Source organism: Lissotriton helveticus, chromosome 5_1, assembly GCF_964261635.1.
Source record: "Lissotriton helveticus chromosome 5_1, aLisHel1.1, whole genome shotgun sequence".
Classification (NCBI taxonomy): domain Eukaryota; kingdom Metazoa; phylum Chordata; class Amphibia; order Caudata; family Salamandridae; genus Lissotriton; species Lissotriton helveticus.
The window spans coordinates 1,176,070,008-1,176,091,740 of record NC_136065.1 but is presented as its reverse complement, the minus strand read 5'-3'; the positions used below and the strand labels follow the sequence as shown (position 1 = coordinate 1,176,091,740).

The following is a 21,733-nucleotide window of genomic DNA, read 5'->3' as shown; positions in this document are numbered from 1 at the left end:
TTGATTGGACCTTGGTGGCGTCTGAGTCTATGGCATGGTGGTCTCCTGCATCTTCATCTGGCTGGACCAGACTTGGTGCCCGACATGTGTCTGTACCCATCATCTCCACCATAGTGACTGTTGCAGTGTGGTCCTGCCCTCTGCATCATGCCCTGGGGTACACCTTCCACTGTCCACTGAGACACTCCGCAACAAGCTCCTTTCACATCTACGGGAACCTGCTCTGCACTTGTGACCCTACCCCAGTCTCCCATAGGTCAGCGTCCCGTGGCAGTGGGCCTGTGTCTGCCACGGTGAGTCCAGGGTCACTATCTCTGTGCAGCACAAGTCATAGGGCCTTTGTGGTTGTATGGGTATGACCTTTACGATGTACACTGTTGTTGATTTCTGACTGCACCAGGCTGCCCTTGCCGGCTGGTGTGCACACACCCCACACACTCATCCAACACAGGTGTCACTTGGTATGTGTGCCTGCTAATAAATGTGGCTGTGCTCACATGCACGTAGCCATTTACACCATCTGAGCAAGTGTGTCCGTGTAGTCATTGTTTCAGCATGATGGGCACTGGTCCTGCAACGTCACAGTGTACTGTCTTCATTGGACATTACCATGTCACCTCAGCGTTGGCAGTGGCCATGGACATGTTGCTGTGCAAACACCTCCCTGCATGCACAAACGGCGTGTGCTGGTCCGGCGTATGTCAGGTCATCGCAGGGGTGTGCGGATTCAGCAGGGGCAGCAGGGCGTGGCTCGGACCTGGCCTCGTGCAGGAGGTGCGGTAAATGTGTTTCTGTGTTGGGGTGTAGTCGCCACCAGGGTCATAGTAGTCGATGTTGCAATGTAGCATGCACCAGGAGGGTGGGCCTGCACAGACGGGGACACGTAGGAGTGCAGCGCACACAAGAGAGAGGGCTCGTGGGCGGGAGGAGCAGCTGTGTGGCAACGTAACACACAGTGGGGCTGCTCATGTGCCACATGCTGGGCATACCATCCAAGATTCCTAGGGTTGCAGACATCCCACCACAGCCACGACAGGCCTCTCTACATATCCTGTATGCATGCAGATGGTGAAGTTAGTGTAGGGATGAAAGGTCCTTTGTCTGCCCTATCAGGCGGTATCACTTCTGCAGCTCCGCGCAGGAACTTGCATGTGGCCAGCACCCCTTGACAGATACAATTGCATTTGCTTGTGGCTCCCACACTACTCACTGCTCGACGTGGGACCAATGTGTACACACCCCACACACAGGAGTCCTTGGTCGTAGTTAGCATGCATGAAATGGCCTTCACACGTCCTCCGACGCCACCCCAGACCTTCACCCATTGCACGCAGACACTGCTCATTGCAACGAGCTGTGCCATTTCATCCAAAGGTCTGGCGCAGGGCAAGCCAGTGCCGCTTCAAGCAGAGCCACTGATGCAATGGCAGACCATCCTGGACACATGCTCCACTCCAGTCACGTGGAGCTGTACCGTGCACGGGTGCTGCATGTCCTGGGGGGCACTGTCCTTGGCAGTGCTGCGGATAAGTTAACGGCTGAGCTTCCGCCTTGTGGACGTCACCTGCGTTCAGCCTGTGTTGCATTGTTGCTCATACATATTTGAGTGGTCCATGGATGTCTGCCTCTCCAACGATACGGTGGCTGACCTGGACTTCAACGTGTGTGTGCGCCCCCTGTTGGCCCATGACCAGGAGTGTCACCGTGATGCCAGTTTATGGCATGCATGGATGTTTGGCATGCAGGCTGGGAACTTGGCCTGGGAGATTGCATGAGCCGTCGTCTTGAATGAGCACATTGAGCCACTACCCGATTGGGCTTGGTGCACATTGGGTCGAGTGGTTGGAGTCAGCACATCAGTCCCGGTCAGCTAATGGATTACGTCGACAACATGTCGGATGTGTTGGACGACAATGGCTCATTGGAGCTGTTGGCCTACGCTGCTGCACTCACGTGGTCATGGACGAGTGACAAGTGCAGCCACGACTGGATGTGACCCATTGCACGTGACCCGAAGCCTGTTTGCCGGTGGTGGATCTGGTTACATGTCCCAAGTCGACAGTGGACATGGCTGGATTTTCATGGACACATGATCCCAGCGCGGACAACCAACGCGGCTTGGCACAGACTTGTGTTGGTGATGGACTCCTCCGAGGTGGACATGGGCGCGTTCCTACGTTCCTCATTCAGGCATGCTGCTGCATTGGTCTGCACATCGTGGCACTTTTCTTGGCCGTACTGACACACACTTGTTGATAAAGTTTGAGCACTTTCACTTGTCTCCGACTGTGTTGTTTTTATTTATATGCCAATGTGTGTGTCACTGACTCTCTGGCTCCCTGCCATACTGCTACCCCATCAGGACTGTGGGTTTGTACTTGTGCACTCTCGGGTCCCAGTTTCGTGCTTTGCCAGGTGACAAATGGCCATTTACCGGCCACAGGCGGGTGCACTTGTGTCCTGTCTTCGTTTGTGCAAATGTTGGTGTATGTACCACATTGTGTTCGATGTTGGGGTGCTCTGCTTCCTATGTGTGTGTGCTGCCTTGTGTGTGGGCTGTCCCTTATTCTCTGATTTGGCTCAACCTTCTCCCTTTCGGGCAGTGGGGTTTTCACTTCTGTGTGTGTCGTGGGCCTGGCTGTGCTTATCCCTGCTTTCCTCATCGTGAATGGGCTCATCGCACGTTTTCTCACATTGGGGCTTGTTTTTTTTATCTCCGTCACGGTGGTTGTATCGCGGACATTGGCCGCTGTTTTGACGAACTATCGCATGGTACCGCGGTGTTGTGAATTCCACGTTGACACAGGGTTATTTTCCCGCAATCGGCTGCGATTTGTAAAGGGGCGTTAGCATTTTTTGGTGATATTTAGCACATGTTCTTGTGAATATACCCCTTAGAGAGGGCAAGAAGATTGGGGTATATGCCTCCTTCATTTGGAGTGGCACCTCATTAGTTTAGTCCATAGATTAATGTAGTCCCAGAATCAAGGTTAACGTGAGCATGTGGTAAGCTTTAGTCATACCTGCTGTGTAACTGGTCCTATCACACTAAAGAAAGCATTTTAACTGGTTCCTAGAATTTGGTGGTGTGTTTGTGGGGGGGGGGGGGGGAGAGAGGAAGAGAGAGAGAGAGGAAGAGAGAGGAAGAGAGAGAGAGAGGAAGAGAGAGAGAGAGAGAGAGAGCGAGAGAGAGAGATATATATTTTTGTGATAGAAGCACACAATTGACAAGCTGAAGGTTTCCAATCCGTAATAGATTAGACACATTTGGGACCTGTTGCCAGACTTTGGGGATCTTCTGAGGGTTCTTGTAGTTGAGAGGACCCAATACTACTTCTCAATGTGGAAGGTTTGCCAGTTTGCTGCCACTGTGGTGGAAGCGGCACCAGCTCATACTTAGCCCGCAGCAAGTCATGTCTCACTGCTCCCACACTCTGTCTAGAAATGCCACATACTGGTCTGCCATACCCCACACTTTGTGTGCACAACGCATTTTCACTTGTATATCCAGTGTTACCTCTGCTACAATGAGAATTTGCTTCAGTGAGACTAAAACTTTCCATCCTGCTTACCACTCCTAGTTGAGAGACCTCCGGGTTGTAGGAGAAGAGCCATGGTGAGGATTCCAAGAGGGAATTGGAGAACCTTCCCCCTAAAGACTATCTTCTCAGTGTTTACGTTTGTGCATTTTACTTCTAGGGACTGTACGTGGTTCACCCACCCCAAGCAGCAGCTCTCTGTTGAGACTGTTCTTCCTCCAGATACTGCAAACTTCTGCTACCAGTCAAAAACTGATATTTAGCAATCATCAAAAATCATTGGACAGACTGGCTGATCTGTGAGGCCCAAAGACTCAGCTTATTGGACATCAGCATGGGCAGTGTTTCTTTGCCAGCTAGACTCGACTTCCAAGTCACCATGGCCAAAGAGGGTTAGGTAGTGTGTGCTCAAGGCTTTTTCTGCCATCACAACAGTGTTTACCAACTCTGACTGTGATGCACCTACACCTGTTTGCCAAGCTCCAGGGTATTTTAGTCCATAGCGGATAAAGATTTACATTGGTGTTTCATAGTACTCTACACCCAACCTGCCCAGTTAGGGCTGGACATCTACATATCTTAAGTACTTACACCACCCTCTCCCACCGGTCAGCAAGCGTGTAAATAGTCCCTACCATTCAGTGTACCTTTCTAGAGTGCACTCTGTGGGTGAGAGCTTTGAGGCACTGCACAGAAACTGCACTTTATTTTCATCACTCTCTAGTTTAGAAACGATATTCAGGAATATTTATTGTTCCTTTATGTATGTATGGTGAATCGGGCGTCGTGTAAAGCTTTCATTTCTGTAGTGAGGCTGCTTTTCCTCCCCAGAGTAGGTGTGAAAAATATTTGTTGTTTAAACGTTGTAGGGCCTCGAGTAATATTTCTTTCAGGTAATGTGGGCTGCTGTAACCCTTTTTGCAAGGCTCTTGTTATTTATTGTGCTAACACCAGGCTTCATCTTTACTAGTTGCAGGTCCGAGGTGGTGCCCACTTGCCTTTCCTCCTTACTTTCATCCCTACCTTTGAGTCCCCTGGAGCCACAAGGACTATCACTGCAGCCTCTGAGATGCGGGGGGAGGGCAACCATTCAGGGCCCCCCACTCCTTCAAGGGGCACCAATGCAGATCTAGGGCAATGAATATCTGTGAAATATGGCAGACCCTGGCCCTTCATCACTCTCTGCAGGATGCCCACCATTGTTTCCGGTCCAGGGAAGACATGGCTTGGCAGTTCGGGCTGGACTGTTCCCATGAGGCACAGGGTCAGACTGATTTGCATATAGCCATGTCTGAACTGGGGTGGCAGAGTGGGCTAAAGAATGGTGATGGATTAAACCCAGATCTTTTGACTGGGTGCGAGTGTTTGATTGGTTCAGATGCTCCGTCCATCACCATCCCCTTTTTGTACCACCATTGTGTTACGCCACTGCACAGAGTATTTATTTTGAGCTCATCTGGAAAAAATGCCATGTCTCCTAAGTGTTTTGTTAGTAGAAAGTCCTGCACTTTAACTTACCCCCAAAAGGATATGCCATGATTGCCCATAGATCACCCATTGTTGCCATCTTTTGTATCTACCACGTCCCCTCCAGCCTCTCATCTCTCCGACTGGAGTACCGGTTCAAGAATGTGCCCAGACATGGATCAGGAATGGGCTCCAGGGTAGGGAACTAGATATTCAATTGAAGTTATTGCTAAATATAGTTGTTCCGTTTTCCTAATAAGTACCTTCTTTTATTTTTAAATAATACACTTGTTGCCTAACACCTAGCATACTATGGGGTGATACATGCTTTTGTGGATAACACAAAAATATCAGCTGTATGGTTCCAGAATGCTTTTGGAGTCTTGGTTCTCTTTATGGATCTGGGATTCCCATTGTCTGGACTCTGGGTGGTCTATTGACCTAGTATTTGATCGCACCTAAGGGAACAGTGTCAAGTGTTGGTCACCAGGTTCATTATGTCTGATAGTTCCTATGCCCCAGCTGGCCTTTCATCATCCATCTATAGACATTTCCACCACTGGTGTCCTCACTCGTATAGAAACGGGGCCGGGAACTTTGTACAAACTGCCCATGAGAGATTTATTCAGGCTTGTTTACGCCACCAAAAAGTAGATTTGTATAGCGATACTTGTCACCCGTGTGTGTATCCAGGTGCTGGACACCTATTTTTCACAAGCCATTGTCTGCAAGGACTTGCCCATGGGGAAGAAGCGGGGAGAAGTCTCCTGTATGCCATGAGTGCAGAGAACCTAGCAACCTTTACTATATGCTGTTCGATGAGATCATCAACTGGCCATCCTATCTCCTTTCCTCCAAGAACAATTCTAAGTGGGTGGACTTCTAAGTAATTCTACCCTTGCATTGCTTTGATTGATTTGGTGACTAGGACTGAGTGAAATTTAAATGATGCTGCGTTATTTTGGGAATTTCACAATACACTTATACTGTGAAATTCCCAAATTTACTCCATTAGACCACCTCACATAATTATGTGGCATTCGTGGTAAAAATGTATCATACACGCACGTGAACCATAGAACGAGAGCTGCTGTTATTTGTTGGGGTTTTGCACTTTTTTTAGCACAAAATGTGTCCTCACATCAAAAATTGATGCAAGGATGCATTTAACGATAAAATATAGGGCTAAATGACAGATTTGCATATCACGTAATTACGTGTAATGTTGCAGAAATGTCATGTAATTACACAAAAACTAATTATGCAAATTTTGCACCGCTCTACTTTTGTCCCTGTCCGAAAACAACTCTGTTCTGTGATGCACAGTAACTTAAACTAAACAGTATATTCTAAATGCAAGTTTAACTGGAATTGGTCTGGTCCTACAATGATCGAGATGAACATTAGTCAATATTAATATGCATCATGCAGTAATAGGATTAATCCTAAAGATGCCTAGTTTCCCCCACAGCCCAGGTCACTCCGGGCTCGTTTTAGTATAGAACCATATGACCAGCATAAAATACAATTGCATTAGCAGTTTATTCAAGTTGCACGATATACAAAACGGTTACAGTAGTACAATACATAACATGGTGGTACAAAATGTGTATAGTAATTCTGAAACTCTATACAGTCCGTATGAAACATATGTACATCAGTATAAATATAACCATGCTACAATGGGGAACTTGGTATTGCATTTAACAAAGTAATAGTCATTAAATACTCAATCCGAATATGTAACCTATCATATTATGCAGAAACATGAACCTGACAGGATACTGTCAAATAATAACTTTTTTTTTATTTAGTGGTTCATATGTTGTGTTGTCATTATCAAGCACTCTAAATAACAGATGTTGCTCTTACCCAATTAAATGAACCTCAATTTAGGCTGAGCCTGCATTGCTGGGATTTGAACCTGGATCACTCTGACATTAATGGCAGGTGTTAGCTCACTGAGCCATTATGCTGCGACAGATTGAAGCCTAAACAGTGGCACACACGGAGAGAGGTGAGAATAGGCATTGACAGTACTACTGTTTCAATCTAGCACCCATTTGGGGCAGGCACTAATGATGCCAGTTTTTGGACGCATATGCCACATAAGAACCTGTCTTTAGACTCTATACAGACCGTATGAAACATGTGTCATCATAATGTCACGCTCAGGACTCATGGCTTCTTCCTCCACCACCCTACACATCTGAGCCCTTTAGCCTATTAATGCATGTTCTTTTTCATCAAAGTCTGATGATGAAAAATAAGTCCCAGTCCCCAAAAAGGTGTGCCAGTCCCACCACGCATGTTGGGAGTCAACCTTAACAGCAGAGACTCTACAGTGCCAAGTAGGAGATTCCTTTCATTATTGTAAATGGTTGACCCTCATAACAATTACAAAGGGCTTCTCAGGTTACTCAGACTTGCAGCATCCTATATCCCAGGTCACAATGAGAAATTAGCTAGGTGGCATGTGATGTGTAAAACAAGAAGGAAAGTCAATATCTTCAACACCCTCATATGCAGGGTGTAGTCTGAAGGGTAATGTAGAAAGAGAAGCATGGCATTCCAGAGTTTGGCACCTTGTGTCACAAATGAGTGTCCATTGAAGAAGCCACATTTGAAGGAAGCTGACCTAAAGCTTTTCTAAGAAGGACATTATGCAAAACAACCAAATTCTTCAGCTCAACCATGCTCTTGTAGGCAACCATAAAAGCTTTTCCAGTTCTGTAGTAACATACTAGAACCTAACAAATAAGTGCAGAGGCTCAAAGTTTTTCTTACAAGCCAGCTGTTGAATGCTGGGAGTGCCAAACACCAAGGCTGCCTAGACTTGCTTTCACCTCATACCTCTGTTTTTTCCACCATTTTATACTTCCTGTCTCCTTACTCTTGCAGGTTCTTTTTCAAACCTGCTTATTTTGTTCTGTGTTCCTACCTTTCTTTGTCACCTTCGATTTCTGCCTCTGGCTTTGGGTTCAATGTTTGATGAAGGAAATAAGTGGCAGTAGGTTCTTTTTCAAACCTGCTTATTTTGTTCTGTGTTCCTACCTTTCTTTGTCACCTTCGATTTCTGCCTCTGGCTTTGGGTTCAATGTTTGATGAAGGAAATAAGTGGCAGTGCCAACCACCCACACAAATTCAGCATGCATTGCCAGTTGGGTTGTGGGTGCTCAGAAGAGACGGTCTTCTTCGTCAGTTTGCCAGTGGTTGCTTCTTGTACAGATAACAATGTAAGTCACTCCCAAAATCTTAGAAAATGCGTTTTCCTACAATTTCAGGATATAGCAACCGGGGAAAAATACTAAACTTCTAAGCTTTGGTCACAGCATGTCTTATAGGGGGTACCATTCAGAACAGAATTGTGTGAATCATGTCCTCACTCAAGACACCACCTAACTGCCATTCACTAAACTGCAAAGTACTCGCCTAATCTTTAAACATAATACAATTGAAGACATACTCTCAACTCTCAAGATTACAAATCCAGGTTCAGCCTCACCCTCCTTGCTCAGAGCGAGCCATTTGCACAGATCTGACTCTCTGGGCATCCAGTGCAGCACGATCCTCACAGCTATCAGCAGAAATCAGAGATTTTCTGAAAGCAAGAACAGGCTACCACGACAAAGCAGTGCAGAGAATGTAAGCCATACACACTCAATATTGCTTTTATTTGTGATCCATCAGTATTTAAAGGGGCTTCAGTTGTGCAAGCATGACTGGCAAGTGTTCAATAGCAGGTAACTTTTACAGACTGCTTGCTGCTACAGTTGTCCAGTTATCAGGTGTTCTTATTATGCATTTTTAAACATATCACATTTTGAAGTATGCAAGGCTGTAAGGCATTAACCCATGCAGGTTTGCATGTTCCTTTTCATGTTGCAAAGATAGCAGAGCTGACATTTTGGATTTAATTTGTGAACAAGTTTAGAGTAGAACCGGTGTTTGCTTCTTTAGTAGACTGAAAAGATGGTGTTGATACTATGTGGAAAATGCAATGCTTATTGTTATGCTATAGTGGTGTGTTGCATCAGACATGTTCATGCAATATCTGCTGCTGTAAGACCGGAAGAGGAAACGAGCATTGTTCGATGTAAGAAATTACATGTAGACCCCGGTGCTAAGGATGTGTGCGGTGGTAACCCGCAAAATGTATAAGTTGTACACAGAATGGATACATAAACGCATTATATGTGGCCTGAGTGTTGTGCCTTGATGAGCCATAACTTCATTTTTGAGCTGATTGACACTCGTGGCTGGACAGTGGTCTTAAATGGAATTTATTACATAGAAGTTCACGTCCATTCACGTGTTTTTACCTGAATGAATGAAATTCTATATTGTTCTTCATTAATTAAAATTGTTTACACTACCCTAAGGGAAGGTACAATTTTAAGCTTGTCAACCACTATCTTTTACCATACCAGAAGAAGAAAAGTGTTAGTCGTAGCTATGACAAGTCACTATATGATTGCTTAATATTTGCAACTGAAGATAAAAAGCACCCACAAAATGATTTAAAAAAAATAGGCAGCCCTGGTATAGTCCCTGAAGTTCTTAAATATTTCTCACAGACATACTCATCCTATTGGCCCTGCAACTTAATAATATATTAGCTGATGAATGTTACAAAATGAGAGAACGTGAGTTTGAGCGTGTAAGGCCACAGGTAACTACTTGCCTCCTGGTTCAGATACATTGTGCTTGAAAGAATGTTTGCAACAGCCTTATTCTTTGGGTATGTAACACAGGGCAGGGACACAGTACATGAATCAAGACCTCTTTTCCCCCTTGACACATCCAGCACCCTTTACAAGGGGCGTTTCCTCAGCCCAGTGCAGGTTAAATTCACTAGTGGATATCTGAATAGACCAGCTTTGTAGAAAGCCGCCCAAGGTTATCCTTAATATAGCAAATTTCACATGTGGGTGTGCGTAGCATTGCAAACTTTTTTATACTATGCCACTCTCTTCTCTTTCAAGATGTTTATGTTTTTAATCTGTTACCTTGCTTTCTAGACGCATTGCTATTGCCTATATATGTTGATGGGTGTTGCATTAAGTAGAGCAGTATATGTCCTAACTATCAGAATAGTCTTCTCAAAACCATCCCTCTCATAGGAAAATAATTCAGTCCCTTTGATTTCTTATGTCCACAGCAAGTTATGAAAATTAATTATAAAACTTCATGAATGGTATTTTTTTTCAAATCTTACAGTATCTCTAATGTGACACAAACATACAATAAATAGCAACTTCAAAGTATACTTCATATTACAACAACTACAAAGCATTGGTCACAGTGCAGCATAGCTATGGACGAGTGTGTGATTTGAGGGGTTTTACTGTAGGCCACATATTTTTAGTCATTTTATCATATAGAAAACTGAAGAGAGGGAGACAAAATGGTGACCTTCAAGGAATATAATCACAAATGTTTGGTCCAAATAGGGGTACAATCTTTCCACAATTATATTTTTATAAAAAATGTATTGGCTAGCTAATTGAAAAAAACAGGGATTTGAGCCAATATGGAAAACGCATGCATGCTTGAGCTCTAGTTAAACCAAATAGGAAATGTTGCCACTGTAAAATGTCCTTCCCTTTAGCAAAACATGAACAACAATTTGGAGCTTGTCCTCCTTCTGTTTTTGTGACCATTATCTGCTGGCATACCAGTTATACTGGAAGAGCAAACAATACCCCTGCCCTCATTAGAGTTTAAAGTTGTAAAAATTACTTTTGAGAAGTGAAGGTGATTCAACCCAATAAAATATAATAATTGATCACAATGTTCTTTGAAAATGGCAATTAAATATAATATCAAGACACATGACCTTATATTTGTTTTCTTTCAAAGCGGGTGGCATGGCTCATGGAGACATATGTTTTGATGTGGTTACTCTGAGGACAAGCAGTATCAAGAAACACGGCTCAACTACCTCACATCTCCAAATGCTGGAGTAACATAGCTGGATGCAGCTTAAAGCTTTCTTTTGAACAGCTTTCATGATTTGTCCAAGCATAGGCTTGCTGCCAGGCTGTAGATGCAGCAAACGCTCGACTATGTCATAATACTGCAGTATTAAAGCATTAATTGGTCATTAAACCGAGTTGATAACATCCACTACGACGAGATCTAATATCTCATTTTATGTTGCAACACCCATAATACTCAGTTAAAAATAAAGATTCCCATAACTTGAACGAAAAAAGTGGATTAATTAAAACAATTTTTAAAAAATGTATTTACTTTCTCCCAAACTCTAAAAACCCGAACTAACTTAAAAAGGAATCTAATTCTGTTAGCCTAATCATGCTAGTTTTTCTCTTCATGCCCCCTAATGCCAAGCCTAATCACAATACTCAACGACAGAGTACCTTTCGACTCACATGTTCTTAAAAGGTGTCAAACATTTTTAACGGCTGGGTTAATAGTAAAGGTAACTAACTCTTTTTGTTTGCTCTCTTTTTCTTGTTTTATTTTTGAGTCATTGTAATGCGAACCGGATATTTAAACCCCATGCTCTGAGCCGACAACAGGAGGGTCTTTCAAAGCTAATGTTTTCTGTCGGTTCATTCAGCTACCTCTCCAGGACGAGATTGGCAAACAAAGGAGACATAACGAAAATGAGAATCTGGGTAATTACTTGAGTGAAATACTAATTATGGGCAATGGACGAGGGAAACATTAAACTGGACTCAGTGGTAAGTTGGGAAACACTGAAAAGTCTCAATCTTTTTTTTTTTTTTACAGCTTTGAAGTACAGCTTAAATAAAATAATTTGTACCACTGGCGTTTGTAATATAGACAAGAGTGATTTTTCACTTAAGGGGTTTTGCTGCACAAATGACAAATAATTATGATAAATTAGGCCTTGACTGGCAACCCATTTATATACACGATTACCATAGCAAAGTAATCAATTGAACAACTCTGTGAAAAGTATACAGAGTGGAAAGATTGTTTAACTTTGACAACCTTGTATAGAATTAATTTTCAGATTGTACATCTGTCGAACAAATCCACGCAGGTTTCACTTTTGCGAGCTAGGAACTTCGGTTTAAATGCTATTCATAACACAGGCATCAGCAGTGCTTAATTTGAGCTGGTGACTTCCAGTGCTGGGCACAAGCACTTAATCAACACAGGCATTTCTGACAGTCTGCCACATGGTAGCGCTGTTTCTCAGATTTATTGATGAGCACAACAATAGTTGTTTACTAATTTAATATACGTTAAAAATGACTACTGCCTGCTGAGCAAACTATTAATGTAGCTTTGGGGGCTAAACTAGATTTTCACACTTGTAGGAGTGTGAAGGTTAGTAGTTGTGTTGGTGCTGTCATTGGCCACACACAGAAGGGTCAGTGTGTGGTGCAAGCTACAATGGCCTCCTGACGAGGGCCCTGGTACTTTTTTTTTTGTTTAACAAACTGAGCACTGCATCAGACCCATTGTGTGATGCTTGGAAGTGGTTCCTCTGCACTATATGGAGGCTTTAAAGTTTGCACTAGTTGATGCATTCCATACTTCCTCATTTTCGAAATAGTAGCTGCAAACCGAATGGTGACTACACACTCCGCTACTGAGAGGGCAATTTTTTTTAATTAGTTCTGGTAAATAAGTGAAGTTCTGCAATTCAGTTCTGGCTCACAGAAAAATACATAGTCTTCAAATCTCCAGGTCGTACACTGCAATACCCTTGAGGTGGATGCCTGGCGCTGTTACAGAATATAGGATTCAATCCTCTTAAAGGCTCGACTATTCTGTAGCAATGTTTGCGGATTCGTTTGTATACAGTACTATTCCGATTTAGGTAAATCAGTTTTGGCAGTACCTAATTTAGCAGCCATGGGCCTTAAAAACGCAAACCTTAAATCGGACTAGCAGTAGCACGTGAAGCTTTAACTTCTAGGGACAAACAGAAGTAAACATTATCGTACAAGCTGTGCTACCATAAGAACTCGACCACATATAGCTGTACAACTTTTTAAAGAAGTCTGGTGCAGTTTCAAAGGGAGGTGCAAACCACTTCACCCATGAGCTCCGGAAAAAAAATTATGCCGAGTTTTTTTTTTATAACTATACCGTACACTGAAATTCTATGACATATCCAGAGGACAATCAATGTTTTGCAAACGATCTGCACACTTCTTGGATGTGGTGCATTAGTGTCTCAAATCAATCGAGCCTGCATTTCTCTGCGATGAAATACAGAATCAGTGCAGATGGCAACATTGGCAACAATTTGAACAAGTCCCAACAAAGCTGATCATGCGTGATTCCAGAAATGTTGACCAAACTTGAAGGATTTCCCTCAAAGGAAGGAAACTGGCAGTATTTTCCACCCCAAGACACAATCATGCTAGCCAACCACTAAAGAAGGTCTAGGGGAAACATAGACGCACAGGGCAGTGCATTCAAGTGCTGTTTTCAGTTCACTTGTGTTGGGTTCCAAAAGTGTGGCATTACCTAGGTCTGCCCTCTGCATCTGGACAGTTCCTTTGCATGGCTGATGCCTATAGGTGGCAGAATTGCATGTCCCAGACTCTGCACTAAGGTGGTCCAGACGTTCACCACTGCAACAATCTGGATCAATGTTTCGGCTGGGCGTGCCTCTTTCGGTGCTGTGCTCTAGAAAGATGGCGGTGACGCCGCTGCCTTCGTGATTGTGCAAACAAACCGGACGGCCTGGGCGAATCTCCACGTGCAATTTCTGTAAACAATAAAAAAACAAAATGTACTGTAAGAGAGACAACAGAGACTGTTCATCTGAAGGCCTGATGGTTACTCAACAGTTTGGCAAAGGATTGGAGAACCTTTTTATAATGCAGGTTAATGTTTCAAATTCAGTAACCTTCAAATAGCTCGGTAAGTCTGAAACCCTCCATTCGCATTTTGGGCCTCCTTTATGTGGTTTTGGCTCAGCGCAGCGCTGCAAGGAATCTTGCTGCGCTGCCTTGCGTCAAAAGAAAAGAACAGGAATGCTCCATATTTCTGAGATATGGCACATTCCTGTCCTGTTCCCTTGTGCTGGCGCACAATGGCCTGCCATGTGCCAACGCAGGCACCCTTGTGCCATGGTGCAAGGGTGTCTGCGTTCTAGGGATGATTGTTTTTGTGCAGGAAGGTGTCCTCTTTCTATGTGTGCTGCAGAATGCAGCACATAGAGAAAGAGTAAAAAAACAGGAAAAATAAGAATATTTCTCCTTGTTGTGCCTCTGGCGTTAGAATCTGATGCATTCCCAGGTTTACGATTCCTCGTAAACCTGGGATGCTTCAGATTCCATGGATGTTGCGTGGGAACACCCACAGCAACACCCATGAAGCACTCCTTTCATGCAGTGTTCTGTGTGACAGGGGCACATATTTACGCGGGAGGTACCGAATAGGTCTGAGGCGGCGAGTCGCTGTATAGCAAATTATATGCAGCGTGAAGAATTTGCTTCCACCGCGAGCCCATGAGGCTTGTTTAGCCTACATGAATTGTTTGGCCCCTGGTGAAATTCTAGGAGTGCCTACACGGGTAAAACAGTGAGTCCAATCTTTTTCTTCTTTTTTCACATTTATATCCTCACCGAGAGGACACGCCTTATCGAGCGTGGACCCCCGGGGGATGAATTCTAGGTCCTGAAGAAAGCTGAGCTAAATTAAGCACCAGAGCAGCTGAAACATGTCGACCCTTATTGATTAGGATTTCGCGGGTCTAATAAAAAACGCGTTTAGTCCTGCTCTCACTGTTTTTAATGAGACCAGCTGATTGCAGAATAAAGTTATTTTTTGGTACAGCTTCTTTCTTTCAATTTTTCACTTCACATACCTGAGCACACAAAAAATTCTTTTGTTTTGCTTCAATAACACCAGCTCCGCTGTAAATCAGGCGTTTTAGCACACTGGGGGGACATTCGATCTCCCCAGTGGGAACCCTATGATGAAGCATGTCACCACTAGGGTGAGTGAGGGTTCTTTTAAGGAATAACGTTTTTCCCACTTTTCTTCCTCCTGTCTTTCCTCGCCTTACACTGTTCACTTTATAGGTCTTTGATATTTTGCTATTTTTCTATGTTATAATTATAGCACCTGAGTCACTCTCATATTGTTGTTATATATCTATTAGGGGTAGGAGAGTGGTTCACTGACCCTGACTCTCTTGTTGTTGCAATATACACATATTTACAAGGCCATAAAAAGACATACAAAGTGGCTTTGCGTGGCCTTGTAAATATGCTGCGGCACATTGCGCAACCATAGCGTCAAAAAAGTGATGCTCCGTCTGAGCAAAAGTGTTGCTAGGGGCCTCAGAAATGGGGGCCTAAGTCGGGAACCAATGCCGACATTCACATATGCCAGGCTGACAGTGCAACAACTGGGCTTCTGGAGAAGCACCCCATAGATGAAGCATAGTGCCCAAGTCCAGTCTATATTCTGGATTTTTTGGTCTGCAACCAAGACATTTGATGAATCTGGAAGAAGGGCACATGCGCAGGTGTGGTGAATTTACCAGAATTCCATTAAGAAATCGATTAGCAAACAGAGGATAGAGCAAGATAAAAAATATTCAGTCTTGCAAGAATAAACGTGCTACAATTAAGAACTGCTAAACATGCTACAATTAAGAACTGCTACCAAAAGCTGTTCTGCAACCAAGGGGAGTGAAAATGGGCTTGGAAGCAATGGCAGGAATGAGAAAATAGGGGTACAGAAAATAGAGAGGTGGAGAGAGTAAAGAGTCCACTAATAAGGAATAGAACTCATTACAACACATGCATTTTCTACGCATGCCTCACAACGCACGTCATTACGACTTGCTGTAGGGGTGGGCGCTGGAGTTTGGAATAGTATAATTTAGTATTTCAACTCCAGTGTGTGCAACAGTAGGGAAGGTGTTGGATTGAAAATCCAACAAATCCAACACCTTCTGCCCCATACAGCAAGTCGTTGTAACGACTTGCATTTTAATGGCATGTGATGTAACAACGCATCATTGTAACAACTCGCATTGTAATGGCATGCGATGTATCGCATGCGTTTTAAATGATGTTTCCTACTAATAAGTATATCTTGAGCTCAGTGGCAAATTTGGTTAGGTGAGCGGTCTGTCAGTAAAGGTGAGAATCAATAATATTCTAGCAACCTGATGCTTGTAAGCTGTATCAACTTGTCAGAATATTACAATTGTTCAGTAGCACAAAGAACAGAGAAGGAAGTGAAACAGGCATTTATAATGAAAGCTGTGGTTTGAGTTCTCTATTGGGCTTGTTTTTTTTTTGTTGCCTCGTTTGATTTTTAAGAGCCAGCATGATGTCATTAAGGCAGCTCCCTATGTGCTGGGTAGAATAACATTCCTGCACAGAATTGTCAAAGCAAAGGTTGTTGTACCACCCAGAGCACTGCATAAGGCCTTAAAAAAAGAAAAAACCGTATTGGCAAAGCTAATAGGTTTGGCGTTGACCAAATAAGAAACGTTTTTTTTGGGGTTTAAAAAAAAGCACACATCACATAAAACTCTCTGGCACAGAAGGAAATACTTTACATATGCATATGTTCATTGTGAAAGGACAGCATGATGTAACTCATAGTGAAGTCAGCAATGGCTAAAATGTGCTGATACATGGCCCCTTGAAGCATGCTTGAGTGGGTTGAAGAAACATGTAAATGACACAAACCAGACAAATGGATGAAATGTGTCTGAAAACCTCTATACGTAACTGTCATACACATTATTTTAGAAAATCAAAAGGTCTCAGCTAACACACTTTCTGCCATTGGCTGCTAGCCTCTTGCCATTGAGAAAAAAAGGTAGAATGCAGGCACAAGAGAAAAAACGAGAAAGGATAGAAAGAAGGTAGCAAATATCGAGAGAAAGGAGGAAATATAAAAAGAAAAATGAAAGGCAAGAAAATGAGAGAGGAAAGAAAGAAAAAAGAAGGAATGAACAAACAAGAAAAATTCAGGAAGGAAAGGAAGAGGGAAATATGTAAAGAAAGAAGAGAAGGCAAAAATGAAAGTAAGATGAAGGGATGAAATACAAAAGAAGGAAAGAAAAAGAAGGTAAGAAAGGAGGAAAGATGGAAAGAAAGGAAAGAACTAAAGAAAGAAAAAGAGAAAAGTATGAAGGGAAAGAGAAATACGGAATTATGGAAAGAAAGGAGCACACATTGAAATTCAAACAGAAAGAAAAAAGGGAAATCACTAAAGGGAAACGTAGAAAGAAAGGTGGACAGATGAAAAGAAAGAAGGAAGAAAGAAGGAAAGAAATAAGGAGGATAATATGGAAAGAAAGACATGAAGAAAGTACAGACGGAAAGAACAAACAGGGAAACAAGAAAAGAAAAAAAGTAATAAAGAAAAAGAAAAAAGCAGGAAGGAAATAAGGACAAAAAACAGAAAGGAAAAAAAGGTGGGAATATGGAAAGAAAGAATGAAAAAAAGGACCGATGGAAAGAAGGAACAAAAGATGGAAAGAGAGCAGGAAAGAAAGCAAGACAGGATAGAAATGTGGAAAGAAAGAAGGGAAGAAATGTGGACAGATGGCAAGATACAAAAAGGAAAGAAATAAGGAAAGTGCAGGAAAGAAAAGGAGTGAAATATGAAAAGAAGAAAAAAGGAGGAAAGATCAAAAAACGAGTGAAATGTTGAAGGGAAGATGGAAAGAAAAAGCGAAAGATGAAAAGAAAGGAGGAAAGAAAGAAAAAAGCAAGAAGAAAGGAAGAGGGGAAATATGGAAGGGAAGAAAGAAAAGAAAGGAGTAGGGACACGTGGAAAGAAAAAAAAGGAACAAATAAAGGAAAATAAGAAAAAATAAAGGCAGGAAGGAACGTAGGAGAATTGAGGAGGGAAATTATGAAAGAAAGAAAAAAGGAAAGACAAAAAAAGCAGGCAAGAAGAGAAGAAATAAGGAAAGGAAAGAAAAACAGAAAGGAAAAAAGGAAGAAACATAGAAAGAAGGGAACATAGAAGGAAGTAAATTTTTAAAGAAAAAAGAGGAAAAAAATAAAGAAGGTAATGTGGAAAGAAGGAAAAAAGGACAGACGGAAAGAAAGAAAAGAAGGAAAGAAAGAAAACAAGACAGAAGGGAAATGTGGAAAGAAAGAAGGGAAGAAAGGAGGACAGATGGAAATAAGAATGAAAAAAGAGGGACATGTTGAAGGAAAGAAGAAAGCAAGAAAGAAGAAATGAGAGTGAAAAGGCAGGATGGAAAGAAGAAAAGAATAAGGGAAACATGGAAAGAAAGGAGGAGGGGAGATATAGAAGGAAAGAAAGGAGGAGGGGAATATAGAAAGAAAGACAGAACAAAGCAGGGAAGGAGGCAGAAAAGACCAGAATGAAAGAAATATATAAAACGAAAAAGAGGAGGGAAAGTTAAGGACAAAAATATTTTTTTTAAAAAGGGAAGAAAGGAGGAAAGATGGGAAGAACGGAATAAAAGAAAGAGAAATGTGTAAAGAAAGAAAGTAAGAAGGATATACAGTTAAAAAAGCAGAATAAACGTAAAGGAATCATGGAAAGGAAGAAAGAAATAAAAAAGAAAGTGAAAGGCCGAAAGGAGAGAAATGTGAGAAATATGGAAAGAAAAATGAGGGAAGGTAGGAAAAAGGCCAAAAAAAGCAGGAAAGAAGATAAGAAAAAAACCGGAAGGAAAAAAGGAGGCAACATGGAAAAAATAAGGAAATTTGAAAGAAAAAGGGAGAAAAGGAAGGAACAAAAACGCAGGAAAGAAAGGAGGAGGGAAATATGGGAAGAATGAAAGAAAAAAGCAAGAAAAAGTAGAAAAGGAAGACGGGAATAACAAAAGATAAACAAGCAGGAAGATTGAAAGTGAAGGAGTGAAATATGGAAAGGAAAAAGAAGAGAAATGTGTAAAAGAGGAAAGCTGGAAAGAAGAAAGCAGTGAAATGTGGAAAGGACAAAAATATAGAACAAAGGAAAGACAGGAGGACAAGAAAGGAAAAAGCAAAGAAATAAAAAAGAAGGCAAGAACAGGAAAGAGAAATTGAAAAAATCAGACCGAAAAGACGGAACGAAAAGAGGGAAACATGGAAAGAAAGAAGAAAAGGAAATGATGAAGAACAAGGGAAAGCAGGAGAGAATGGAGGAAATATAAAAAGAAAAAAGATCAAAAAAAGCAGGAAAGAGATAAGGACAGAAAAGGAAAAAAAGCAAAGGAAAGCCAGAAAAAAGAGTCACATGGAAAGCAGGGAAAAGAAAGAAGGAAGGAATGGAATATGGAAAGAAAAGGAGCAAGGAAAGAAGAAAATAAATACGGGACGAAGAGAATAAAGGAAGACGGATGGAAAAAAGGAAGAAAGACAGAAGGAAAGCAGGACAGAAAGAAAGGAAGGGAAAGAAGGAGAAAAATGTGGAAGGAAAGAAATGAGAAAAACAAAGGAAAGAAAAAAGAGAAAAGAAAGAATGTGGAAAGAAAGGAAGGCAGGAATGAAGGAAGCACAAAAGGAAAGTACTGAAAAAGAAAAGCTGGATGGCAAGACAGGAGGAAGAAATATGGAAGGAAAGAAAAGAAATATGGAAAGAAAGCAGGAAAGAAAAACGCAAAAACAGGGAAGAAAGAAAAAATAAGGAAAAAAGAAAAAGTAGTTAGGAAAATAGGAGGAAATATAGAAATAAATAAAGGAGGAGGGACATATATAAAGAAAAGAAAAAAGCGGGAATGAAATAAGGAACGAAAATGAAAAAGCAGGCAGCAAAGACAACAAGAAAATAGAGGTGGACAGATTAAAAGAAATAAAAATGAAGGGAAGCGAAGAAAGACTGAAAGAAAGAAAAAGGAAATAAATAAGAGAGCAAGAGTAGGAAAGAGATGGAGAGATGGAAAGTGAGAAGGAAAGAGGAGAAAAACAAAAATGCATTAAGGAACGAAAAGAGGATATATGAAACAAAAGAATAAACAATTAAAAGAATGGTAGAAAAAATGGAGGAAAGATTGAAAAAAGAAGGGGGAAAAACTGAAAAAGAAAAAGGGGGAGATGGAAATATGGAAGGAAGGGAAGAAAGGGCAAGATGGAAAGAGAAGGAACAAAAGAAGGACAAATTAAATTAGTAAAGAAAAAGAAAAGCAGGGTGGAAAAAAGTAAAGTGAAGGGAAATAGGAGATAGGGAAAGAAAAAGAAATATGGAAAGGAAAAAAGACAGAAAAAGCAAGAAAGAAAGCCGGAAGGAAGGTAGGAAAAAGCAGGAGGGAAAGCATAAAAGAAACAAGTAAAGAAATGAAAGAAGATGGAAGGAAATTAACAATTACAAAAGAAAAAAGGAAAGAATATGAAAAAAACTGGAAGGGAAGAAGAAAAGAAAAGCAGGAAGGAAAGATTGAAGGGAGAGAAACAAAAGTAAGGAGAAGGGATAGAAAGAATGAAAAAACAAAAAAGCAGAAAGAAAAAGGAAAGAGTTAAGATAGATGGAATGGAAGATGGATGGAAAGAAAAAGGAAAGGAAAATAAAGAACAGGAAAGAAGGAAAGTAAAAGGGAAATTAAAATTAAGCAGGAACGCAAAAAAGAAGGAAAAAAATTAAAGGAAAGAATGAATTAATTCAAGGAAGAATGAAAGAAAGCAGGAATGAAAGAAGGTAAGAAAGAAGGGCAAGGTAAAAAAGAAAGAAAGAAAAAAGAGCATGAAGGAAAAGCAGGAGAGAAAGAAAGAAGGAAGGAAAAGATGACTGATGGAAAGAAAGAACAAGAAAAATATGAAAAAAGGGTAGTAAGGAAAGAAAAAAGGAATGGCAAAACAAAGAAAGAAAAAAGCAGGAAGGAAACAGAAGGAAGTAAGATGGAAAGAAACATAGAAAGAAGGGAAAAAGAAAATAAGAAAAGGAAAAGGTAAGCATGAAAGAAATCAGGGAATGAAAGAAAAAAGAAAATGAGCAAAGGGAAATATTGGAAAAAAGATGGAAAGACAAGGTAATAAAATAAAGGAAAAATAAATGAAAGAAAGAACAAAAAGAAAGTAGGAAATAGGGAAAGAACAAAGGAGGGAAATGCAGAAAGGAAAGAGGACAGGTGGAAGGAAAGAAGGAAACTAATAGGAAAAGAAAGAAGGAAAAAGTAAAAAACTGAAAGGAAGAAGGAACGAAAGAAAGAAAGCAGGAAGGAAAGAAAGGAAGGGTATATCAAAAGAAAGGAGAATAGATGGAAAAAGGAAAGAAGGAAAAGTGAAATAAAGGAGGTACATATTGAAAGAAAGTAGGACACATGGAAAGAAAGAAGGAAAGAGAAAGAAAGGAGAGAAACAAAAGCAGGAAAGAAAAGGTGGGAATAATGGAAAGAAAGATGGAAAGGAAAGAAAGAAGGAATGAAATAATGAAGAAAGAAGGAATGAAATAATGAAGAAAGAACGAAGTAAAGAATGAAAAAGCAGGAAGCAATAATGTACAGAAAGAAAAGACAGGAAAAACAAACTTCTAGTAGAAGAAGGAAAAAGAAGGAAAGAAGGAACGAAAAGGTGAACTATGGAAAGGAGAAATATGTAAAGAAGAAAGGAAGCAAAACCACGAAGGAAAGAAAGGATGGAAATATCTAAAGAAAGCAGGACAGATGGGAAGAAAGAAGAAAATAAAAGGGAGATATAGGGATAGAAAGAAAAGAAAGAAAAAAGCAGGAAAGAAATACAGAATGAGGGAACTATGAAAAAAGGAGGAAAGATAGAAAGACAGAAAACAAAAAAAAGAATGGAGGAAAGAAACAAGAAAAAAGAACTGAAAAAGAATGT

At 41.3% G+C, this 21,733-nt stretch overlaps 1 protein-coding gene across 1 annotated transcript in view; it reads right to left on the bottom strand.

Annotated features, from left to right (window-relative positions):
- Window positions 1-13,154: 13,154 nt before the first annotated feature.
- The window catches only part of VWA2 (von Willebrand factor A domain containing 2), a 239,277-nt gene continuing 230,698 nt past the window's right edge, over window positions 13,155-21,733 (bottom strand). Inside the window, exon 13 of the mRNA XM_078641181.1 lies at window positions 13,155-13,728. Within this exon, the coding sequence (XP_078497307.1) occupies window positions 13,607-13,728 (122 nt within the window). The 3' untranslated portion in view covers window positions 13,155-13,606. The remainder of the gene's footprint in view (window positions 13,729-21,733) is intronic.